The sequence below is a fragment of the Microcaecilia unicolor genome, chromosome 8, assembly GCF_901765095.1.
Source record: "Microcaecilia unicolor chromosome 8, aMicUni1.1, whole genome shotgun sequence".
Lineage (NCBI taxonomy): Eukaryota > Metazoa > Chordata > Amphibia > Gymnophiona > Siphonopidae > Microcaecilia > Microcaecilia unicolor.
In genome coordinates, this window is record NC_044038.1 from 155,857,079 (window position 1) to 155,875,193 (window position 18,115).

Here is an 18,115-nt window from a genome sequence, read left to right on the forward strand (position 1 = left end):
TAACTGTTGCTAGTCAGGCATGTGATTGCTAGTACTCTATAACATGTACATGTCAGATCTAGGCACACCCCCTTGCTATGGATTTCGCATGCATAATTTGTAGAATACTAAGGGCAATTATGTGCATACCTGCCAATTAGTGTCAATTAGCACCAATTAATACCAATTATAGCCTGTATTGCTTGTTAATAAGAACATAAGAATAGCTATACTGGGGCAGACCAATGGTCTATCAACCCCAATATCCAGCAGTGGCCAATCCAGGTCAAAGTACCTGGCTGAGTGGCTTTGAGCACTTGTTATTCAGTCATTCTGTCCTGAAGTAATTGCCTTTGTACTTCTTTCTTTTTAAGGGAAAGGGACTTAATATACCAGCACCTTTCTATAGTTACAATCAAGCTGGCTTACATATTATATACAAGTACCTATTTTGTACCTGGGGCAATTGAGGGTTAAGTGACTTGCCAGAATCACAAGGAGATGCAGTGGGAACTGAATCCTATTCCCCAGGTTTTCAGGCCACTGTACTACAATTAGGCTACTCCTCCACTTCTTACATTTACATTTCCTTCTGTGGTTGATCTAGCCTGTCTGTATTTTCAAGCTTTGTCAGATTAATTAGAGGAGACAAGAAGTCATGGGGAAATACATAAAAACACATTTAATCAAAAGGCAGGAAGCAAAAGAGCAAGAACCACCTCAAAGGAATGCTGGGGAGCAGGAATCAAAGAGATCATTTTACAAGGGTTAGGCATTTATTTACTAGTGTAATAAATTAGTTTATATGTGTCAGTGGACATACACCAGTGGCGTAATTTTTTTTGGTGGGGGGGGGGCTAAGCCCAAAGTGGGGAGAACGCAAAATTAAGCCCTGTCCCCCACACTCTTTGCCTCCGCCCTGCTCTCTGAGCTCCTCCCCCACACTGACCTGCAACTCAAATTTTAAGTACCTGAGGTGGTGAGAATTCCTAAGCTCTGCCAGGGCAAGAGGTCCTTCTTCAGCATACACTTGCAGCCTGCAGCTCTTTCCATTGGCCACCACTGCAGAAGCCCCCCCTGTGCATGCTCGGTTTCCTTGCGTGCGCAAAAAGTGAACATGCAGAGGGAGAATGCCTACGTGGCAATAATACATGCAAAGTGCCGCTGACTGCAAGTGTGTGTTAGAGGAATTGTCTTTTCTGCTGGTGTGGCTTGAGGAGCGCTGCCAGCCACAGCAACAATGCCACAATTTTGGGTATGCCTGAGTCCAACGTGAGGGACCCAGGTCCCCCTGGCCTGCTTTTCCCGTGGCTATGTCACTGGTATACATGTGTGTATAGTGATTTTAGAAAGCTGGCTACTTATCCACACATACCTGCAGTATGAACAGATTTCAAGGGAGCATGTTCTGGGCATGTTGTGGTCACACTTTTCAAACAGATATGTGCTTCCCATTTTACATTTCTTCTGTGATTTGCAAGAGTTACACCTCCTCGACTCACACATAAGTGTGAACTAACTGCTCATCTGGACCTGAGGTTTCAAGGAGTGATTTTGGGGACACAACTGCTTATCTCTCTGTCCTTAGAAGCACCGCAAAAAGACAAATAATTGAGGTTTACAAGTCAGTTCCTTAATTGGCTCCTCTTGAACATGTAGCAGTAGCAGAGCCATGGGGGGAGGGGGTTTGGCCCCCTCCCCACTTTAGGTTCAGGGCCCCCCAAATTATAGCACTATATACTGCTATGTCTGGTAGAGATCCCCAAACCCTGCCAACAGAACAGGTCCTCCATGGATGGCTCACCAGTCAGTGGTTCTTTCCATAGGCTCCTGCCATGCCAGCTCTGCCTCCTGGTGCAAGATGGGGCAGAGAGAGGGGGCAGACAGCAAGGGGTGGGGCAAAATTGTATGCCCCTCCCCTTTGGGCTCAGGCCCTCCGAAAATGGAAGGTCTGGCTACATGACTTATGTGTAATTTTACAAGATCTAGTACATACACGTGTAAGTTGTGAAAACTGGCAATTTCTTGTGTAACTACCACAACTTTCATGTGGAGCATTGAGTGACACTGCTTTCTTTTTTTTTTGCATGTGTTTTTTTTGTAAAATGGCTATTCCCACTGGATGTACATAAGTACGTAAGTATTGCCATACTGGGACACACCAAAGGTCCATCAAGTCCAGCATCCTGTTTCCAACAGTGGCCAATCCAGGTCACAAGTACCTGGCAGAAACCTAAATAGTAGCAACATTCCATGTAGAACCCCAAAGAGTAGCAAGATTCCATTCAGAATCCCATAGAGTAGCAAATTTCTGGAGTTCTAAAGAATAACAAGGTTCCATGCAGAATTTCAAAGTGTAGCAACATTCCATGTAGAACCCCAAAGAGTAGCAAGATTCCATTCAGAATCCCAAGTACATAAGTGTTGCCATACTGGGACAGATCAAAGGTCCATCAAGCCCAGCATCCTGTTTCCAACAGTGGCCAATCCAGGTCACAAATACCTGGCAAGATCCCCAAAAAGTACAAAACATTTTATACTGCTTATCTCAGAAATAGTGAATTTTCCCCAAGTCCAATTTAATAATGGTCTACGGACTTTTCTTTTCGGAAGCTGTCCAAACCTTTTTTAAACTCTGCTAAGCTAACTGCCTTTACCACATTCTCTGGCAACGAATCCAGAGTTGAATTACACGCTGCTGGCAAATACACCTGCTCTCCTGCATGCCCTTACCCATATTCTACAAAAAAGCTTTAGGCATCAGCATTTATGCTTGCGAAAAGCTGGTATAAATGCTGGCACCATTGATATAATTCAATTGATAGTATTCTCTAACAATGCACCTAACTTCTGGGAACTCCTCCCTGATCCGCCCAAGCCCCTTCCATGGCCACACCCATTTGGATTTGTTTGCTATGAAGTTTACAGAATAGCACATAGGGCAGATACACAGTAACTCCAAATTCCTACCAATTAACACCAATCATTGATTACTGACACCTCATTAGCTAATTAATTTGCATGCAGATCTGCGATCCATGCCCAAATTTTTTATTTATTTATTTGCTGCATTTGTAAACTACATTTTCCCACCTATTTGCAGGCTCAATGTGGCTTACATTATGTTGCAAAGGCATCACTATTAACAGAGTAAGAAATTCAGCATAATGTTACAGATTCATGTATAAGAATTCAGGTAAATAGGGCCAGTAGAATGATAATGCATAACATATAATTGAGAACAGGTTAAGATATAATGATCAATGATGATAATATGATTCAAATAGTCGAATTAGAGGGATCAGTTTTAGTTGGTTCTGGTATAGATTGGAATCAGGTCATTAAGGAGGATTCTTTTTGTAAGTCTCTTCAAACAGGTGCGTCTTCAGTAACTTCCGGAAAGTAGTCAAGTCGTGTGCTGTTTTTATAGCATTCGGTAGTTTATTCCATGATTGTGTACAGAGGTATGTGAAGGTAGATGCATGTATTGATTTGTATTTAAGTCCCCTGCAATTGGGGAAATGGAGGTTTAGTAAGTTACGTGATGACCTTTTGGTATTTCATGCTGGTAAGTCAATTAGATCTGACGTGTATGATGGGGCCTCTCCGTGGATGATTTTATGAGTTAAGGTGCAGATTTGAATGCAATTTGATCTTTTAATGGAAGCCAATGCAATTTTTCTCTGAGGGGTTTGGCGCTTTCATATTTCGCCTTTCCGAATATGAATATTTGTGTCCACACTCACTGTTCATCAATGCATCATACATCCACTTCTGACCCTCATCCCCCGCAATTCCACATCACTCATACATTTACTCACAGAAATATGTACACCATATGTCTTTGTGTCTTAATACTGCCCTTTAAGCTTCCCATTGTCTCCTTCCAATGCTTCAATGCTGATGTCCCATTGTTATATTCCTAACGATACTTCGATGGTCTCGCATAACTTGTACAATGTAACCCATAACCAAGTTGTAACAAATGTATTTCCATTATTCATATCTTATTGTAAGCCACACTGAGCCCGCAAAGAGGTGGGAAAATGTGGGATACAAATGCAATAAATAAATAAAAATAAAATACAAGTTTGGGCAACCTATATGGAATCTGGGGATTTGTGCCAGCAAGCTTTCTGTAAAATACCTGGGCAATTTTGGACATCCTGACTTGGGCATCCTATGCGAAATGGGACTTAATTCTGCTAATACAATGACCTAGATATCCCGGTACTCTGACATGAGCAGAAGATTCCATTGTAGTCCTGCTTTTGGATTACATGTTGAGAATGTTTTGGAATGAGAGTTAAAAATATGAGGGGCCAAAAATACTCTGTTTATTATGGTCCCATTAAGTACTACCACATTCCTTGTAAATTTCAAGTGCAGACCAGCAAGGCAATTGCTATTCTGAGCTGCGATTCTAAATGCTGACCCACTTGTGGAATGGACGATTTACTGTCTGCGACCCCAAATCATGAAAATGAACAAAACAAACAAAAACAACAAAACTTGAGGAATCAGGGGTAAATTAGCTAACTCCCCCCCCCCCCCCCCCCCCCCCACTGCTGGACGTCATGTTCAGAACCACCTGTATGCTGTCTTTTTGATGCTGCTTTTAACTCCTAACCCTTATTCACTTGTTCAGAACCCTTATTTTATCATCCTCACCTTAATATTCCCTTATCGCTTATTTGTCCTGTTTGTCTGTCCTAATTAGATTGTAAGCTCTGTCGAGCAGAGACTGTCTCTTCATGTTCAAGTGTACAGCGCTGTGTACGTCTAGTAGCGCTATAGAAATGATAAGTAGTAGTAGTAACTGAAGGAACAGAAACACTGTAGGCTTAGTTACTGTTACCAGTGGAAACTATCGAATAAAACTTTAACAGGACAGCAGTTAATAACCTCCCTCACCTGCCTATTTATGCCTGGATTCATAAACGAAGCTAGCCCACTTTTAGGTGCACATTTTCCCCTACTCACAGCTGTTGGGCACCATCCTGTTCCAACATTTTAAGCCATTTCGCTCTCGATGAGGTTGTGATACTGCTCAGGTTTGCTAGACTTGAGTTCCACACTTACTGTCATTTCCTGTCCTTTCTGCCCCAGGTCTACTGTTCGAATTCTGTTACTTATTTATTTGTGACATTTATATCCCACATTATCCCAAACAAGTTTGAGTTCAATGTGGCTTACAATGTGGCTTACTATTAAATCTCTCCCCCCCCCCCCCCCCCCAAACACACACACCCCATCCATGTGGCTGTAAGAATATAACAAAACAAGCATCTCATACTTTGCTGGTGAACAAGAAATGTGATTATGAGGAGCTGTCGCTGCTGCAAGGACGAGCCCTGCGGCTTTCTTGACAAGTTGATAACGCTGGTTCCAGCCCTAGACTGGTAGAAAGCAACAGCAGCCCTTCAAGGGTTTAACGTCTGGCACTGGCACTCAAGCCTCCCTCATTTCAGCTTCACTATGTCGCCCAAGACAAGTAAAGCTTCCCTTTAGCACCTCAGACTTCCCCCAGTTTGTGCACAAGAAGAGTTAAAAGACACAAAGAAAAGTTTGTTTCCATTACCTTTTTCCTGGATTTGAAGCAGCTCACTTTGCTGCTTTTGCAGCCCATTCCTGGCCCCTGGAGTCTTGATGGGGATTCTTGACCCGTTTCAGATCAAAAGTTATACTGTAAGTGTTCCATGTCCCCTGGTCTTCCTTTTGGGCTCTCTCCAACAGCCCCTATACTGAACCTGAAACAGCCCTGAACTTTATGCTTAGAGAGTATTGCACCTACCATAAATAACGTAAAAGAAGCACCCGTAGGAAATGAGCCCAAGAAGCCAATTTCATAGACAGTTGTTATATGAACATATTCTGTTAGTTCGGAGGAAGCACAGGGGGTGGCTGTAAACATTAGGGGTCCTGATTTCAAAACATATCCATTTGTGCTTTGTCTTGGGGACACATTGTGGCTTTAAAACTGTAAAACCAATAAAAACAATTTTTAAAACAAAAATGACCACCTCTGCTGTGGAAGTGAATTTGGTGAGTCTTGTCTCTTCCATCTGCTTCTTGCAGGCATTTACTCAAGGAGGTGTTAAAAATACAGGTGCCCAGGGCAGAAATTAGGGAGGGGGGCTCCAAAGCCCTCCTCCTTCAGTTTGAGACAGCCATATAGCCCCCTTCGGCATGGAGCTCAGGGCAAATTGCCCTGCTTGCTAAAAATGTCCAAAAATTGAGTGGCGAACATAGTCATTCTCGAACCTGAAAAATGTCTATCTTTTCAGTTCAAAAATCACCTTTTTCTAGATGTTTTGTGCTCAGAGAGTTTTTCTTTTGGGACCATTTTGGGGGAAAACAAAACATCCAAGAGAAAAATGCCCAAAAACCAGCCATTGGGATATCTGGGATTCTTAGTAGATTACCACACAGACATCCCAGCAGAGCAGTGAGGCAGTATAGGGGGCACTGCAGTGGACTTCACATAAAAGATTCCAGGTACAGATCTCACCATATCCCCCTTACATTGTACTAGCCGTTAAGCCTGTAAAAACGGGTGAGTATTGCAGCCCTCCTCTCTCCCCTGGCCTCACCCCGTCCACCGATCCTCCCTCTCATATCCAGCAATCCTCCTCTTTCCCTTGGCCTCCCCCCTCCCCCCATGTCCAGCAACCCTCCTCTCTGCCCTGCTCTCAGCCCATGTCCAGCAACCATGCCCTCTCCCCCCTGCCCTCCCCCCATGTCCAGCTACCCTCCTCGCCGCCGCTCCCTCCCCCCTCAGTGCCGGGCCCCCTGCACTGACCTGACAGTGCCTCTCACCTCCATGCGAAAGCGCTACAGGCAGCAACAGATTGCTCTGCTGCTGCCTGCAGCGCTTCCACACGGAGGTGAGAGGCGCTGTCAGGTCAGTGCAGGGGGCCCGATACGGAGGGGAACGGGAGCAGCGGCGGGGATGGGGGAGAGGGTGAAGGTTGGTTCGCACGATGTTCATTTCCAGGCGGCAGCGTCAGCGTCCGACAGTCTGACTCCGTTTCCCTCTCTGTTCCGCCCTCTGACATCATGACATCTTGACGCGAGGGCGGGACAGAGAGGGAAGTCTGTACTGCGCATTTGCAGGTGAGTGGGTCACTTGCCGTTTATATGTTTGAAAGTGAGCCCTCCAGGAACAGAGAAAAACCTATTGTACCTCACTATAAACCACTACAATAACCCTCAAGCTTGCAGGTGTCACCGATATAGAGGCACAGTAGGCATTTAGTGGTTTTTAGAGGGTTCACACATTCCACCACAAGTGTACCAGTTAGAGTGGGATATGGGCCTGGGTCCGTTTCTCTACAGTCCACTGAACTGACCACTAGGCTACTCCTAGGACCTGCCTTCAGCTGTAACAAGAAAGGCCATCATATCTGAAGCTGTCATACAGCCTGGTATATACTGTCACTGTCACATCTTAGGGGGTAGGGGGTGGGAGGGGTCTGTTACCACTGGGGGAGTAAGGGTGTTATGCCTTAATCTTTTCAGTGGTCATTTGTTCATTTAGGGCAATGTTTGGTCACTTATTCATCGTTGAAACAGGTCTAGTCAAAAAGTCTTAAATTTGACCCTAGATTTTTTTAATTTTCTTTCATTTTTGCAGACAAAATATCTATCTTATGGTGCCGTCCATGTCCTGTCCAAAACAGGCCTCCAACACACCCCCTTGAAATCTGAACAAACACGTCTAAAATTGGAGTGCCAATTGGAGTGTTTTTGAGAGAAAAATGTCCATCTTCCACCTTATGACGTTTTATGGCTGTTTTTTTTCTTCTGAATATGATCCCCAAAATCTCTTGAGGTCAGAAATAATCGTTGGTCTCTGTCCAATCAATTTAAACTCTTGAAGGTGGGAAAAGTGGTTGGTCTTTGGTACCAGTTGTTTGGGTACTAAATTTACTTTCTTTGAGTGGTTACCAAGCTTTGTTTATGTTGAGGTTGTGGGGGTGTCTTGTTATTTCTCCCGCTTCTATTGGGCCACCAACAATCTTCTTTTTTTGCTATGATAGTATGAACAGTTTTCATCACATGGAAGGCTGTAGTTGATGTGTCTGTATCGTTGTATTTATGGTGTCTCATGTGCTCTTGTAGCCTTTTTACTACAGTGTGGCCAGTTTCATCTATGTATAAGTGACCATAGCTGCAAGGGATTTCATAGATGTCTGTGGCTTGGGGGGGGGGAGGGGAGCAAAGCCTTCACTCATGCCAGTGTATGTAATAATTTCTGGGATCCACTACATGATGTTTTGACATCATTCTTTTTTTAGCAGGCCCCCCACTCCCACCCACCGGATGTAAAGTAGAATGATGAGCTTTCATTCTGTAGTTGGGTTGCTGTCCAGTGATTCTATTTGGGTGGGGGTTATTAGTTTCAGAATCTGGGTAGCATACAGGGATCTGGTAATTGCTGCTAGGCAGGAAATGCAGAAAAAAGTTTATAGGAAAAATGTTGGACTTGGCAAAGCTAGCAAAACATTAATTATTTTCCATCCATTACCAATTGCTTTTGAAACTGCTGAAAAAGAACAACAGATAAAGATAGTTGACTATATCCAGACTATTTTTGGACCACAATCTAATGGCCACTGAGTTGCTTAGTGAAAATTTTACCATCCCCTCCTGCCAAATTCCTTGAGTAGATGGCAGGACGAAGTATATGTCCCTCCTGCCCTGGCAGCACTAAAGTCAAAATGGCACCTGCATTAAACTGTAGGGTGGAGGAAGGACGTTGGAAGCTGTAGGACACTGTATTGTGCTTTGGGTGGGTGGGGGGGGGGGGGGGGGTGAAAGGCAAGTGATGGAAATGTATCTGACATCTTAGATTCCAGTAACAGGACAGGATGTCTAGGAATGAACTTGCCCAAAGGAATCAATATGTCATCTCTAATTTTTGCTCCCATTTACAAAATTTTCATGTTGATGGCATAGATGGAAATATTAACTTGAGTATGACATTTTAAAAAACATTATACCTAGGGCAGGTGCTCCAGTTCCCTTGCCTTCGTCTCTGTACTCCATGCTAGAAAGGCACAGGAGTCACAGCTGTTGTTGAGAGAAGAAAAAGATACAGTACCTCGTAATTAATTGCCATTTCACACTGAACACAATGCTGATACAGTCATACAATGGTTCAGAAACAGCCGTCTACAAAGAAGCTCTATGTAACATCAGAATTTGCCCACTGCATCTCAACCGAGGGCATGAAAGAGTACAAACACAGAAACAGAGAAAATTGAAGGCAGATAAAGACCATATGGCCTATCCAATCTGCCCATCCATGTTATCTACTCTCCCTTTCACTCTCCTACAGATTGTGAAAAGGGTCCACTGCTTCCCAGCAAGGTGGAGCCGTCCACCAGCCGTTTTTCCCAGATCTCGCCACAATTGCAGACAGTGGCTAGGTGAAAAGATTTTTATGTTTCAATCATTTTTATTCAAAACTTAAGAAGAAAAGTTAACATCATCATGTATGAACGTCTGATATTTTTCCCCCATGTGGCTAAACTAACACATAGTACTTCTACCCCAACAAATAGGACTTAACCTTCCCTCCCCTTCCCTTCCCCTCCCACCCCCCCCCCTTTCCCTTGCTATGGCATCAAATGAACATAATAACGCAGGGTACAGGGCAATATCTAGAAGTATAACAGTCTACTCCTGGCAGTTGGACTCAGAGTATTCCAAAAGGGAGTCCAAGTGAGTTGGAAACGCACTCCAGTCTTCGTTTTAAAGTCTGTAATTCCCACCCTCTCTACCCGCAGTAACGTTATCATATGCACACGCCACTGCGCTACTGTAGGGTAGTTGTATGTAAGCCATTCTGAGAGTATTGCTTGTTTAGCCACTACAATAGCTTTGCGTACAAAAGCGGTAAATCCTGATGGGACAGGGTGTATGAGAACAGGATGGCCCAGGAGCAGCGCCAAGTCATACTTCCAGCCCGCCTTCCACATCTCAGAAACATATTGTACTAGCTCCTTCCAAAATCGGACTATGCCCTTGCAGGACCAAAACATGTGCCCAAGGGTGGCCCCCGGATCCCTGCATTTGAGGCACTCTCCCCAGTGGCGTACCAAGGGGGGGCGGGGGGGCGGTCCGCCCTGGGTGCACGCCGCTGGGGGGGATGCCACGCGTCTGTCGGCTCTTTGTTTTCATGCTCCCTTTGCCCCGGAACAGGTTACTGCCTGTTCCGGGGCAGAGGGAGCATGAAAACGAAGAGCCGGCAGGCACGCGGCACCCCCCCCCCCCCAGCGGCGTGCACCCGGGGGGGGTTTCTCTCACCTCCAACACCCTTCCAAACCCTCAGGAGCTGGCCATCCCTGCCTTGGAACTCTCCCACTCCATAGAGGCTTCTCCCCCCTCCTGGGCTTCCTCTCCCCTCTGATCTACCCCTCCTTCCATATAATCCATCCAATCATCTTCTTCCCTCTCCATGGGCCCCTCTCTATTCCAGCTGGGCCGCATGGTATATTGATTGCGTATCCAGGGGAACTGAGCTTCTTCCCTCCGCCTCCCCCTAGTGGGGGACAAAATTATAGGCTCGGCCTGACTATCTCCCTGGCTCCCGCTGCTGGAGCTGGGAATCCATTCCCTTGTTTCCAGATTACTCTCTGCCTCCCTCCTTGCAATGGCTTCTGGTACTTGTATTTCAGGGTCTAAATGCTTCATCCCAGCCACCCTGGCAGTAGCCTTGTCACAAGATCCTATGTACTTGTCCACAAGCTTTCTTGAATTCAGATACAGTTTTCAACTCCACCGTCTCCACTGGGAGGCCATTCCATGAATTTGCCACCCTTTCCGTGACGAAGTACTTCCTCGGGTGATTCCTGAGTCTGTTCCCTTTTACCTTCATCCTATGCAGTGATGAACCTAGGTCGGCTGCCACCCGGGACGGATCGCCAATGCGCACCCCCCCAGGTGCAGCACAACACCCCCCCCTGGCACAATGACACCCCCCCCGGCGCATCACCCCCCCCCCCCCCCGGGTGCATTCTTAGCTGCTGGGAGCAGCCGTGCAGCTCTCGGCTCCGCTGGCTCCCTGCTCCCTCTGCCCCGGAATAGGAAGTAATCTGTTCCGGGGCAGAGGGAGCAGGGAACCAGCGGAGCCGACAGGCGCATGGCTGCTCACTGCACCCCTCCAGCTGTGTGCACCCAGAGCGGACCGCCCCCACCACCCCTGGTACGCTGCTGATCCTATGACCCCTCATTCAAGAGCTTCCTTTCAATTGAAAGAGACTTGCCTCCTGTGCATTTATGCCAATTATTTATTTTGCTGCATTTATACCCCACATTTTCCCACCTATTTGCAGGCTCAATGTGGCTTACAATATAATACAACTACAATCACATTGATAGAATAGAGAATCAGAGTATATATAATAGATAAGGTTTTCAAAGAGTGTCATTCAATTCTCTTAAGCGACTAGGAAGTGTTTTCTAAAGTTTTAGGACCACAGCCTACAATAGATCTTTTTCCAAGTTAAAGTTTTACAGCACTGGAATCCATTCCATTTCATCATTTCTAGTCCACCTTTATCAATGTGCGAATCAAAGCGGGTCACAAATGAAAACCTACTTACAACAGACAAAAGAAAAATTTCATAAAATCAGTCAAAATATGTGTTAGGTATTTAAACATCTCTATCATATCTTCCTTCTCCCTCCATTCTTCCAAAGAATATATATTGAGATCATTAGTCTGTTCCCATACGCTTTATGATGAAGACTATTGACCATTTTAGTAGCCGCCCTCTGGACCCACTTCATCCTGTTTATATCTTTTTGAAGGTGTGGTTTCCAGAATTGTACACAATATTCTAAATGAGGTCTCACCAGAGTCTTATACAGGGGCCCTCATTGTCTTCTTTTTCTTATTGGCCGTTCCTCTCCCTATGCACTCAAATTGGCCTCTGTACTAGACTGGGGTAAGGTTTTGCCAGTAATTAATGTTAGTGGGAAAATTTAACATGCATTAGCGGCAAAATCCTCAGCAGTGTTTTCTAGATATAGGGGATGTAGTGGGCATGGGAAGGAGCCATGATGTTAATAAACATTTCTGTGTATTAAAATATCAGCTGTTGCCATACAAGGGGTTAACTACACCTATGGAGGTGGTCATGGGAATCAGCCAGGATGTTAATAAACATTTCCACTCATTAACATAGGAGCTATTACCGTGCAAGGGGTTAACTACAAAATATGTTCCTGTATTTGATTGTAACTGCAGAAGTCAGTATATCAATCCCATCCCCTTTCCCTTATGTTAAACACCTAATATAGGATTTTATGTTAATGGCAGCTTTTTATTGATTGATTTATATTTTGCCTACGGAAGACAACTGTGAACATTAATGTGGCACATATTAACAGTGAGGCAGGCTGTTGCCATAGAAATTTAACTACACCTTCAGAGGTATGGTTCACTGCTTCCATGATAACAATCGCTATATTAATGCATGGCAATACATGGTCACATCAAAGGCCAACCACATTTTCTTTACCTGGAATAGAGAGGTGTGGTAGCCGTGTTAGTCCACTTTTAAAGGTAATCAATAAAAATCAAACAAAATAAAACATGGAAAAGAAAATAAGATGATACTCCTACCCACCCCCACCCTGTTAGACTGTAAATGAAATGCTTGGATGTTTCACTTACATATACTGTCATCTACCACATTTGCTTATTTCCAATCTAACGAAGAAGGGCAACCTTTGAAAGCTAATCAAGAAATGTATTGTTATGTCCAATAAAAAAGGTATCTTATTTTCTTTTCCATGTTTTTTTTTGTTTGATTTCTATTGATTACCTTTACCTAGAAAACATTACTGTGGAGGTTTTTATGTTTACATGCATTAATGGCAAAACCTTACTACAGTTTAATAAACAGGACCTCAAATGGCACTGTACTACTTTCTCCATTACACTGTGCTTAAAACTATAAAGGTTTTATTAAAATAAAACAGGAGAAATTGGGTGAGAGGATACTACTTGGGTTCAAACACTAAAGACATAGAAACGTGACGGCAGATAAAGGCCATATGACCCATCCAGTCTGCCCATCCTAATTCGTCCTGTTCCTAAGAGATCCCACATGCTTATCCCATGCCTTTTTAAATTCTAGAACAGTCCTAGACTCCACCACCTCCACCAGGAGGCCATTCCACGCTGCCGCCACCTTTTCTGTGAAATAATACTTCCTTAGGTTACTCCCAAGCCTATTCTCTCTTAACTTTGTCATATGCCCCCTCATTCCAGAGCTCTCCTTCATTTGAAAAAGGCTCTCTTCCTGTACATAAATGCCCTTGAGATATTTAAATGTTTCTATCATGTCTCCTCTCTCCCTCCTCTCTTCCAGTGTATACATGTTGAGGTTCATAAGCCTGTCCCTATAATTTTTGCATTCAAGACCGCTTACTAATTTCGTAGCCGCCCTCTGGACCGACTCCATCCTGTTTATATCTTTACATTTCTTCAGTATTGGAATTTATTAACCACCTTTATAGAGAGATTCACCCAAGGTACCACATACAGCACGTACAGCCTAACAAAAGACTTACAATGTTGTTAACAGCATAACAATAGTAAAAGGAACAAATACAGGGGCCTTTATTCTAAGCCGCGTAGGCACCTACGTGCGCCCAATGTGCACCCAATTGGAGTTACTGTGTGGCCCTCATGGTAATTTCAATTTTGGCGCGCATGCGCTATTCACATCTGAAAAATATTTTTTATTTTCTGATGCGCGGCAGCTACGAGCATCAAGTGGCATTTGACGCGTGTAGACCATTACTGCCCAGTTACTGCGTGAGACCTTACCGATAGGTCAATGGCTTGCAGTAAGGTCTCAGACCCAAAATGGGCGCGTGGCAATTTTCATTTTGCTGCACGTCCATTTTCGGCAAAAAAGGCATTTTTTGTAGGTGCGCTAAAAAATAATTCTGCGCGCACCCAAAACATGCGTTTACACTACTGCAGGCCATTCTTCAGTGCACCTTAGTTAAAGGACCCCTCAATCAATGAGGGAAATTTGGAGATAACGTCATTGAATCCTAGTTACTGGACTAACATGATACAATATCAGAAAAATAGGTGTTAATATTCAAAAGGGTTTAACCTGGAAGGAAATGCTCCTGTTGGATATCTACTACTACTACTATTAATCATTTCTATAGTGCTACTAGGCATACACAGCACTGTACATATTATATGCAGGTACTTTCTCTGTCCCTAGAAGGCTCACAATCTAAGTTTTGTTGTACCTGGGACAATGGAGGGTTAAGTGACTTGCCCAAGGTCACAAGGAGCTGCAGTGGGAATTGAACCCAGGTTGCCAGAATCAAAGCCCACTGAACTAACCACCATTAGACTACTCCTCTGAGTTGGCCATCTGGTAATATTCAGCAGCATTTAAGTGCTTACAGCTGCTGAATATTACCTGAGATTACCCATGCATTGTCCGCTTAGTGCTGGGGTGGAGCTTGGGCTGGGAGGAGCCAGTACTTAATTGGTTAGCGGCGATATTTAGTCCGGTAACTGGTATGCAATTAGCTTCCGTGTGACTACTATAACTGGATATTCAATGCCAGTGTCCGGACATGGCCCGGTACTGAGTATCTGGGCTCAGTTCAGCCGCAGTGTAAGTGCTTTAAACACCGCTGACTGCCATGGGCTGAATATTACCCCCATAAACTTTCAATACTCCTGTAAAATAATCATACAACAGAAATATGATAAATTCATCAATTTATATGAATGAAAAATGCCTTCATTCATCCAAAAACAAAGGTACATCCCATGACTTTTAATCACTATTTCTTCTATTTATTTAGTTTTGTGGCCCTCCTTCTTTGGACTTCCAGCTCAATTGGAATCAGCCTCTGTTGGGTTATAGAGTTCTGAGTCTTCATTCATAAATCCTTGGGGGAGGGGAGGTTGATGTTTTTTATACCCTTGCCCAACAATCCAGCCCAGTTATAGCAGTGATCACCCTTGTCCATGGACTACACACCTCATGCCCTTCTGGAACCTGTGCCTACATTTTGCAGTGCCACAATAGAAGTCTCTCTGTCCAATATACATCCCCCTCCCCTGATGGGAAGTGAACGTTTCTTCCGTGATATCCCCAACTCCAGGAGCAGCAGCTGCACTTGAGAACTGAATCCAAATCCTCTGAATGTGCCAAATCTGAAATTACCACCAGGGGGCGCACTAGTCTGGTGGTAGTTTCATTTTGGCGTGCACTGCACACACATAGAGCCTACCGCACCTTTGTAAAAGGGCTCCTTACTGAGGCTGATGTATCAACTCATGGAAGATGCCATGGGATTGGCCAAGTACTATAAGATATTACAACCTTGGGACATTTGTGCAATATGCAAATGGCTTCCACAGTGACTGAATGAAAATATTAGTGAGAAATTGCCCAGATGCATGTTTTTTTCTAAATGAAAATGAAGTTGTGGAGAACAGCTAATGAGCCAATTTACATAATTTCTCCGGTTAATGATTTCGCACAAGTTTTGTGAACAGGTTCACACAAAAACAGTATGTGCGATTTTTTGCAAAGTAAAGACAACGTACGACCACCTCAGCTTCCGGAAATCACTAAAGACCAACTTATTCGAAAAGGCAAACCCTTCTGATCGAACTTAAATGCTTAACTCAGCAATACAACAAACAAAAACGTACAATGAACACATTATAATCCCTCTTCTCTATGATTCCCTACTGTGTTTGTAACATATTTATTTCACTGACTATAACATTACTCTGTATTTGTTTCATCACCGGAGGTAGATACCGCCTCACGGTATTATGCAAGCCACATTGAGCCTGCAAATAGGTGGGAAAATGTGGGGTACAAATGTAACAAAAATAAATAAATGAATAAATAAATAAATAAATAATGCATGTTATTTAACTTTTCTGCACACACCATCCAGTTTTCAAACCCATCCATCAGTGCACGCATCAGTGAAAAAAAAAACAAATCTAACATTGTTCAGCAGAACACTGTATTTTGCATTACAGACAGAATATCATCTCTGCAATTTAGTTTATAAAGCATTTCTCACATGTAAAGCATGTATTACTTGTGTAATGTGTTTGTTACAACATAGCGCACAGTGGGGAAAAGATATATATAACAGTTTTAAACACACAATTGCACCTACTTTTATGTGGTATACCCGTATGCATTCCTGGCGGTGTAGTTGTGACGTAGACATGCATTTTAGAAAATATACATGTACATGCACAGAGTACACACAAACACACACACACACACACACTTACGTCATCTTAATTTGAACAGGTGTATTTGTGCAAGAGAATTTGTGTACTTATGCTTGGTTAGGGGTGTGCACGCAAAAGAAAACATTTTGTTATTTTTTTGTGTTGTTTATGAGAATTTTTGAAAATTTTATTTGGGTTTTTTAAACATTTTTTTTGTCTAAGAAGCAGTGTTGTCAACAGTGTGTTGTACTGTGCAATAATGCACTATTGCTGAAATGCAAACTAGTGATGATGGGGGAGGGGGGACACATTTCATTTTTCCTGTCATCCTGAGTTAAAAATGATATGAAATGTCTAATGTTATTGACATTTCCCATGTTATTTCGAGTGGAGAGGTGTGGTAGCCGTGCTAGTCCACTTTTAAAGGTAATCAATAGAAATCAAACAAAATAAAACATGGAAAAGAAAATAAGATGATACCTTTTTTATTGGACATAACTTAATACATTTCTTGATTAGCTTTCGAAGGTTGCCCTTCTTCAATCTGACGAAGAAGGGCAACCTTGAAAGCTAATCAAGAAATGTACTAAGTTATGTCCAATAAAAAAGGTATCATCATATTTTCTTTTCCATGTTTTATTTTGTTTCATTTCTATTGATTACAATGTTATTTCAAATGAATGCACATCCCTAATACGGGTCATTATACATTGTGCAATATATAGAAGGTATATAATATACAAGCCTATTTTATGAAGGCTCAGAAGCACCTAAAGTGCTTTTATAAAACAGATGCTTTTTTTTTGGAAATTATCACCCTCTCCCCACATGGCCTTATGACAAAACGGACTCTTTGTTCTTGAAAACTTACCCCTCAACACATCTGTTAGGAGGTAATATGTAGCCTATGGTGGTAAGTGACTTGTATGCTGCTCCCTGCCATGGGCTGACCTAACCCCAGATATTTAATACTCAGGCAAGCATGGTTCTTGGCACTGAACATCCAGGTATGTGCACTGTGTCGGAAGTTAACTGGGCATCAGTCAATATTCAAACTGGTGCCTGGTTAACTCGGTGCATAAAGTTAGGCCAGTCTTTTTGTTGTCTTAACTTTTTGAGCTTACTTAGGGTCCCTTTTACTAAGGCGCGGGACAGCTAATGCACAGAAAGCGCAACTGCCAGACTAGTGAGTGCACCTGGTGGTAATTCTGAGTGTGGTGCGCGCTGAATCCCACGGTAGAAAATCATTTTCTATTTTCTACTGCGGGGGGGGGGGGGGGGGGGGGGGGGAGGGGAGTGTTCCCAGCAGTAATCAGCAGTTGGTGCGCGCTGCATGGTTACCATATGGGTAGTGCGTGATCCCTTACCACTAGGTCAATGGGTAGAAGTGAGGGCTTAGGCAGTAAACAGGCATACGCTAATTTTAATTTCAGTGCACACCTGTTTCCTGGCCCATTAAAAAAAAGCTCTTTTTCCTAGTCGCAATAAAAAATGGCACCAGCATGTGCCCAAAACATGCGCCCACACTAACACAGGCCACTTTTTATCACATAAGTACATAAGTAATGCCACACTGGGAAAAGACCAAGGGTCCATCGAGCCCAGCATCCTGTCCACGACAGCGGCCAATCCAGGCCAAGGGCACCTGGTGAGCTTCCCAAACGTACAAACATTCTATACATGTTATTCCTGGAATTGTGGATTTTTCCCAAGTCCATTTAGTAGTGGGTTATGGACTTGTCCTTTAGGAAACCGTCTAACCCCTTTTTAAACTCTGCTAAGCTAACCGCCTTCACCACATTCTCCGGCAACAAATTCCAGAGTTTAATTATGATTGGGTGAAGAAAGATTTTCTCTGATTTGTTTTAA

General features: G+C 43.5%; 1 protein-coding gene across 1 annotated transcript in view; it reads right to left on the minus strand.

The window, feature by feature from the left end:
• The window catches only part of CCDC69 (coiled-coil domain containing 69), a 64,092-nt gene extending 58,348 nt beyond the window's left edge, over window positions 1-5,744 (minus strand). Inside the window, exon 1 of the mRNA XM_030212874.1 lies at window positions 5,561-5,744. Coding sequence (XP_030068734.1) covers window positions 5,561-5,608 — 48 coding nt within the window. The 5' untranslated portion in view covers window positions 5,609-5,744. The remainder of the gene's footprint in view (window positions 1-5,560) is intronic.
• Between the last annotated feature and the right edge of the window lie 12,371 nt (window positions 5,745-18,115).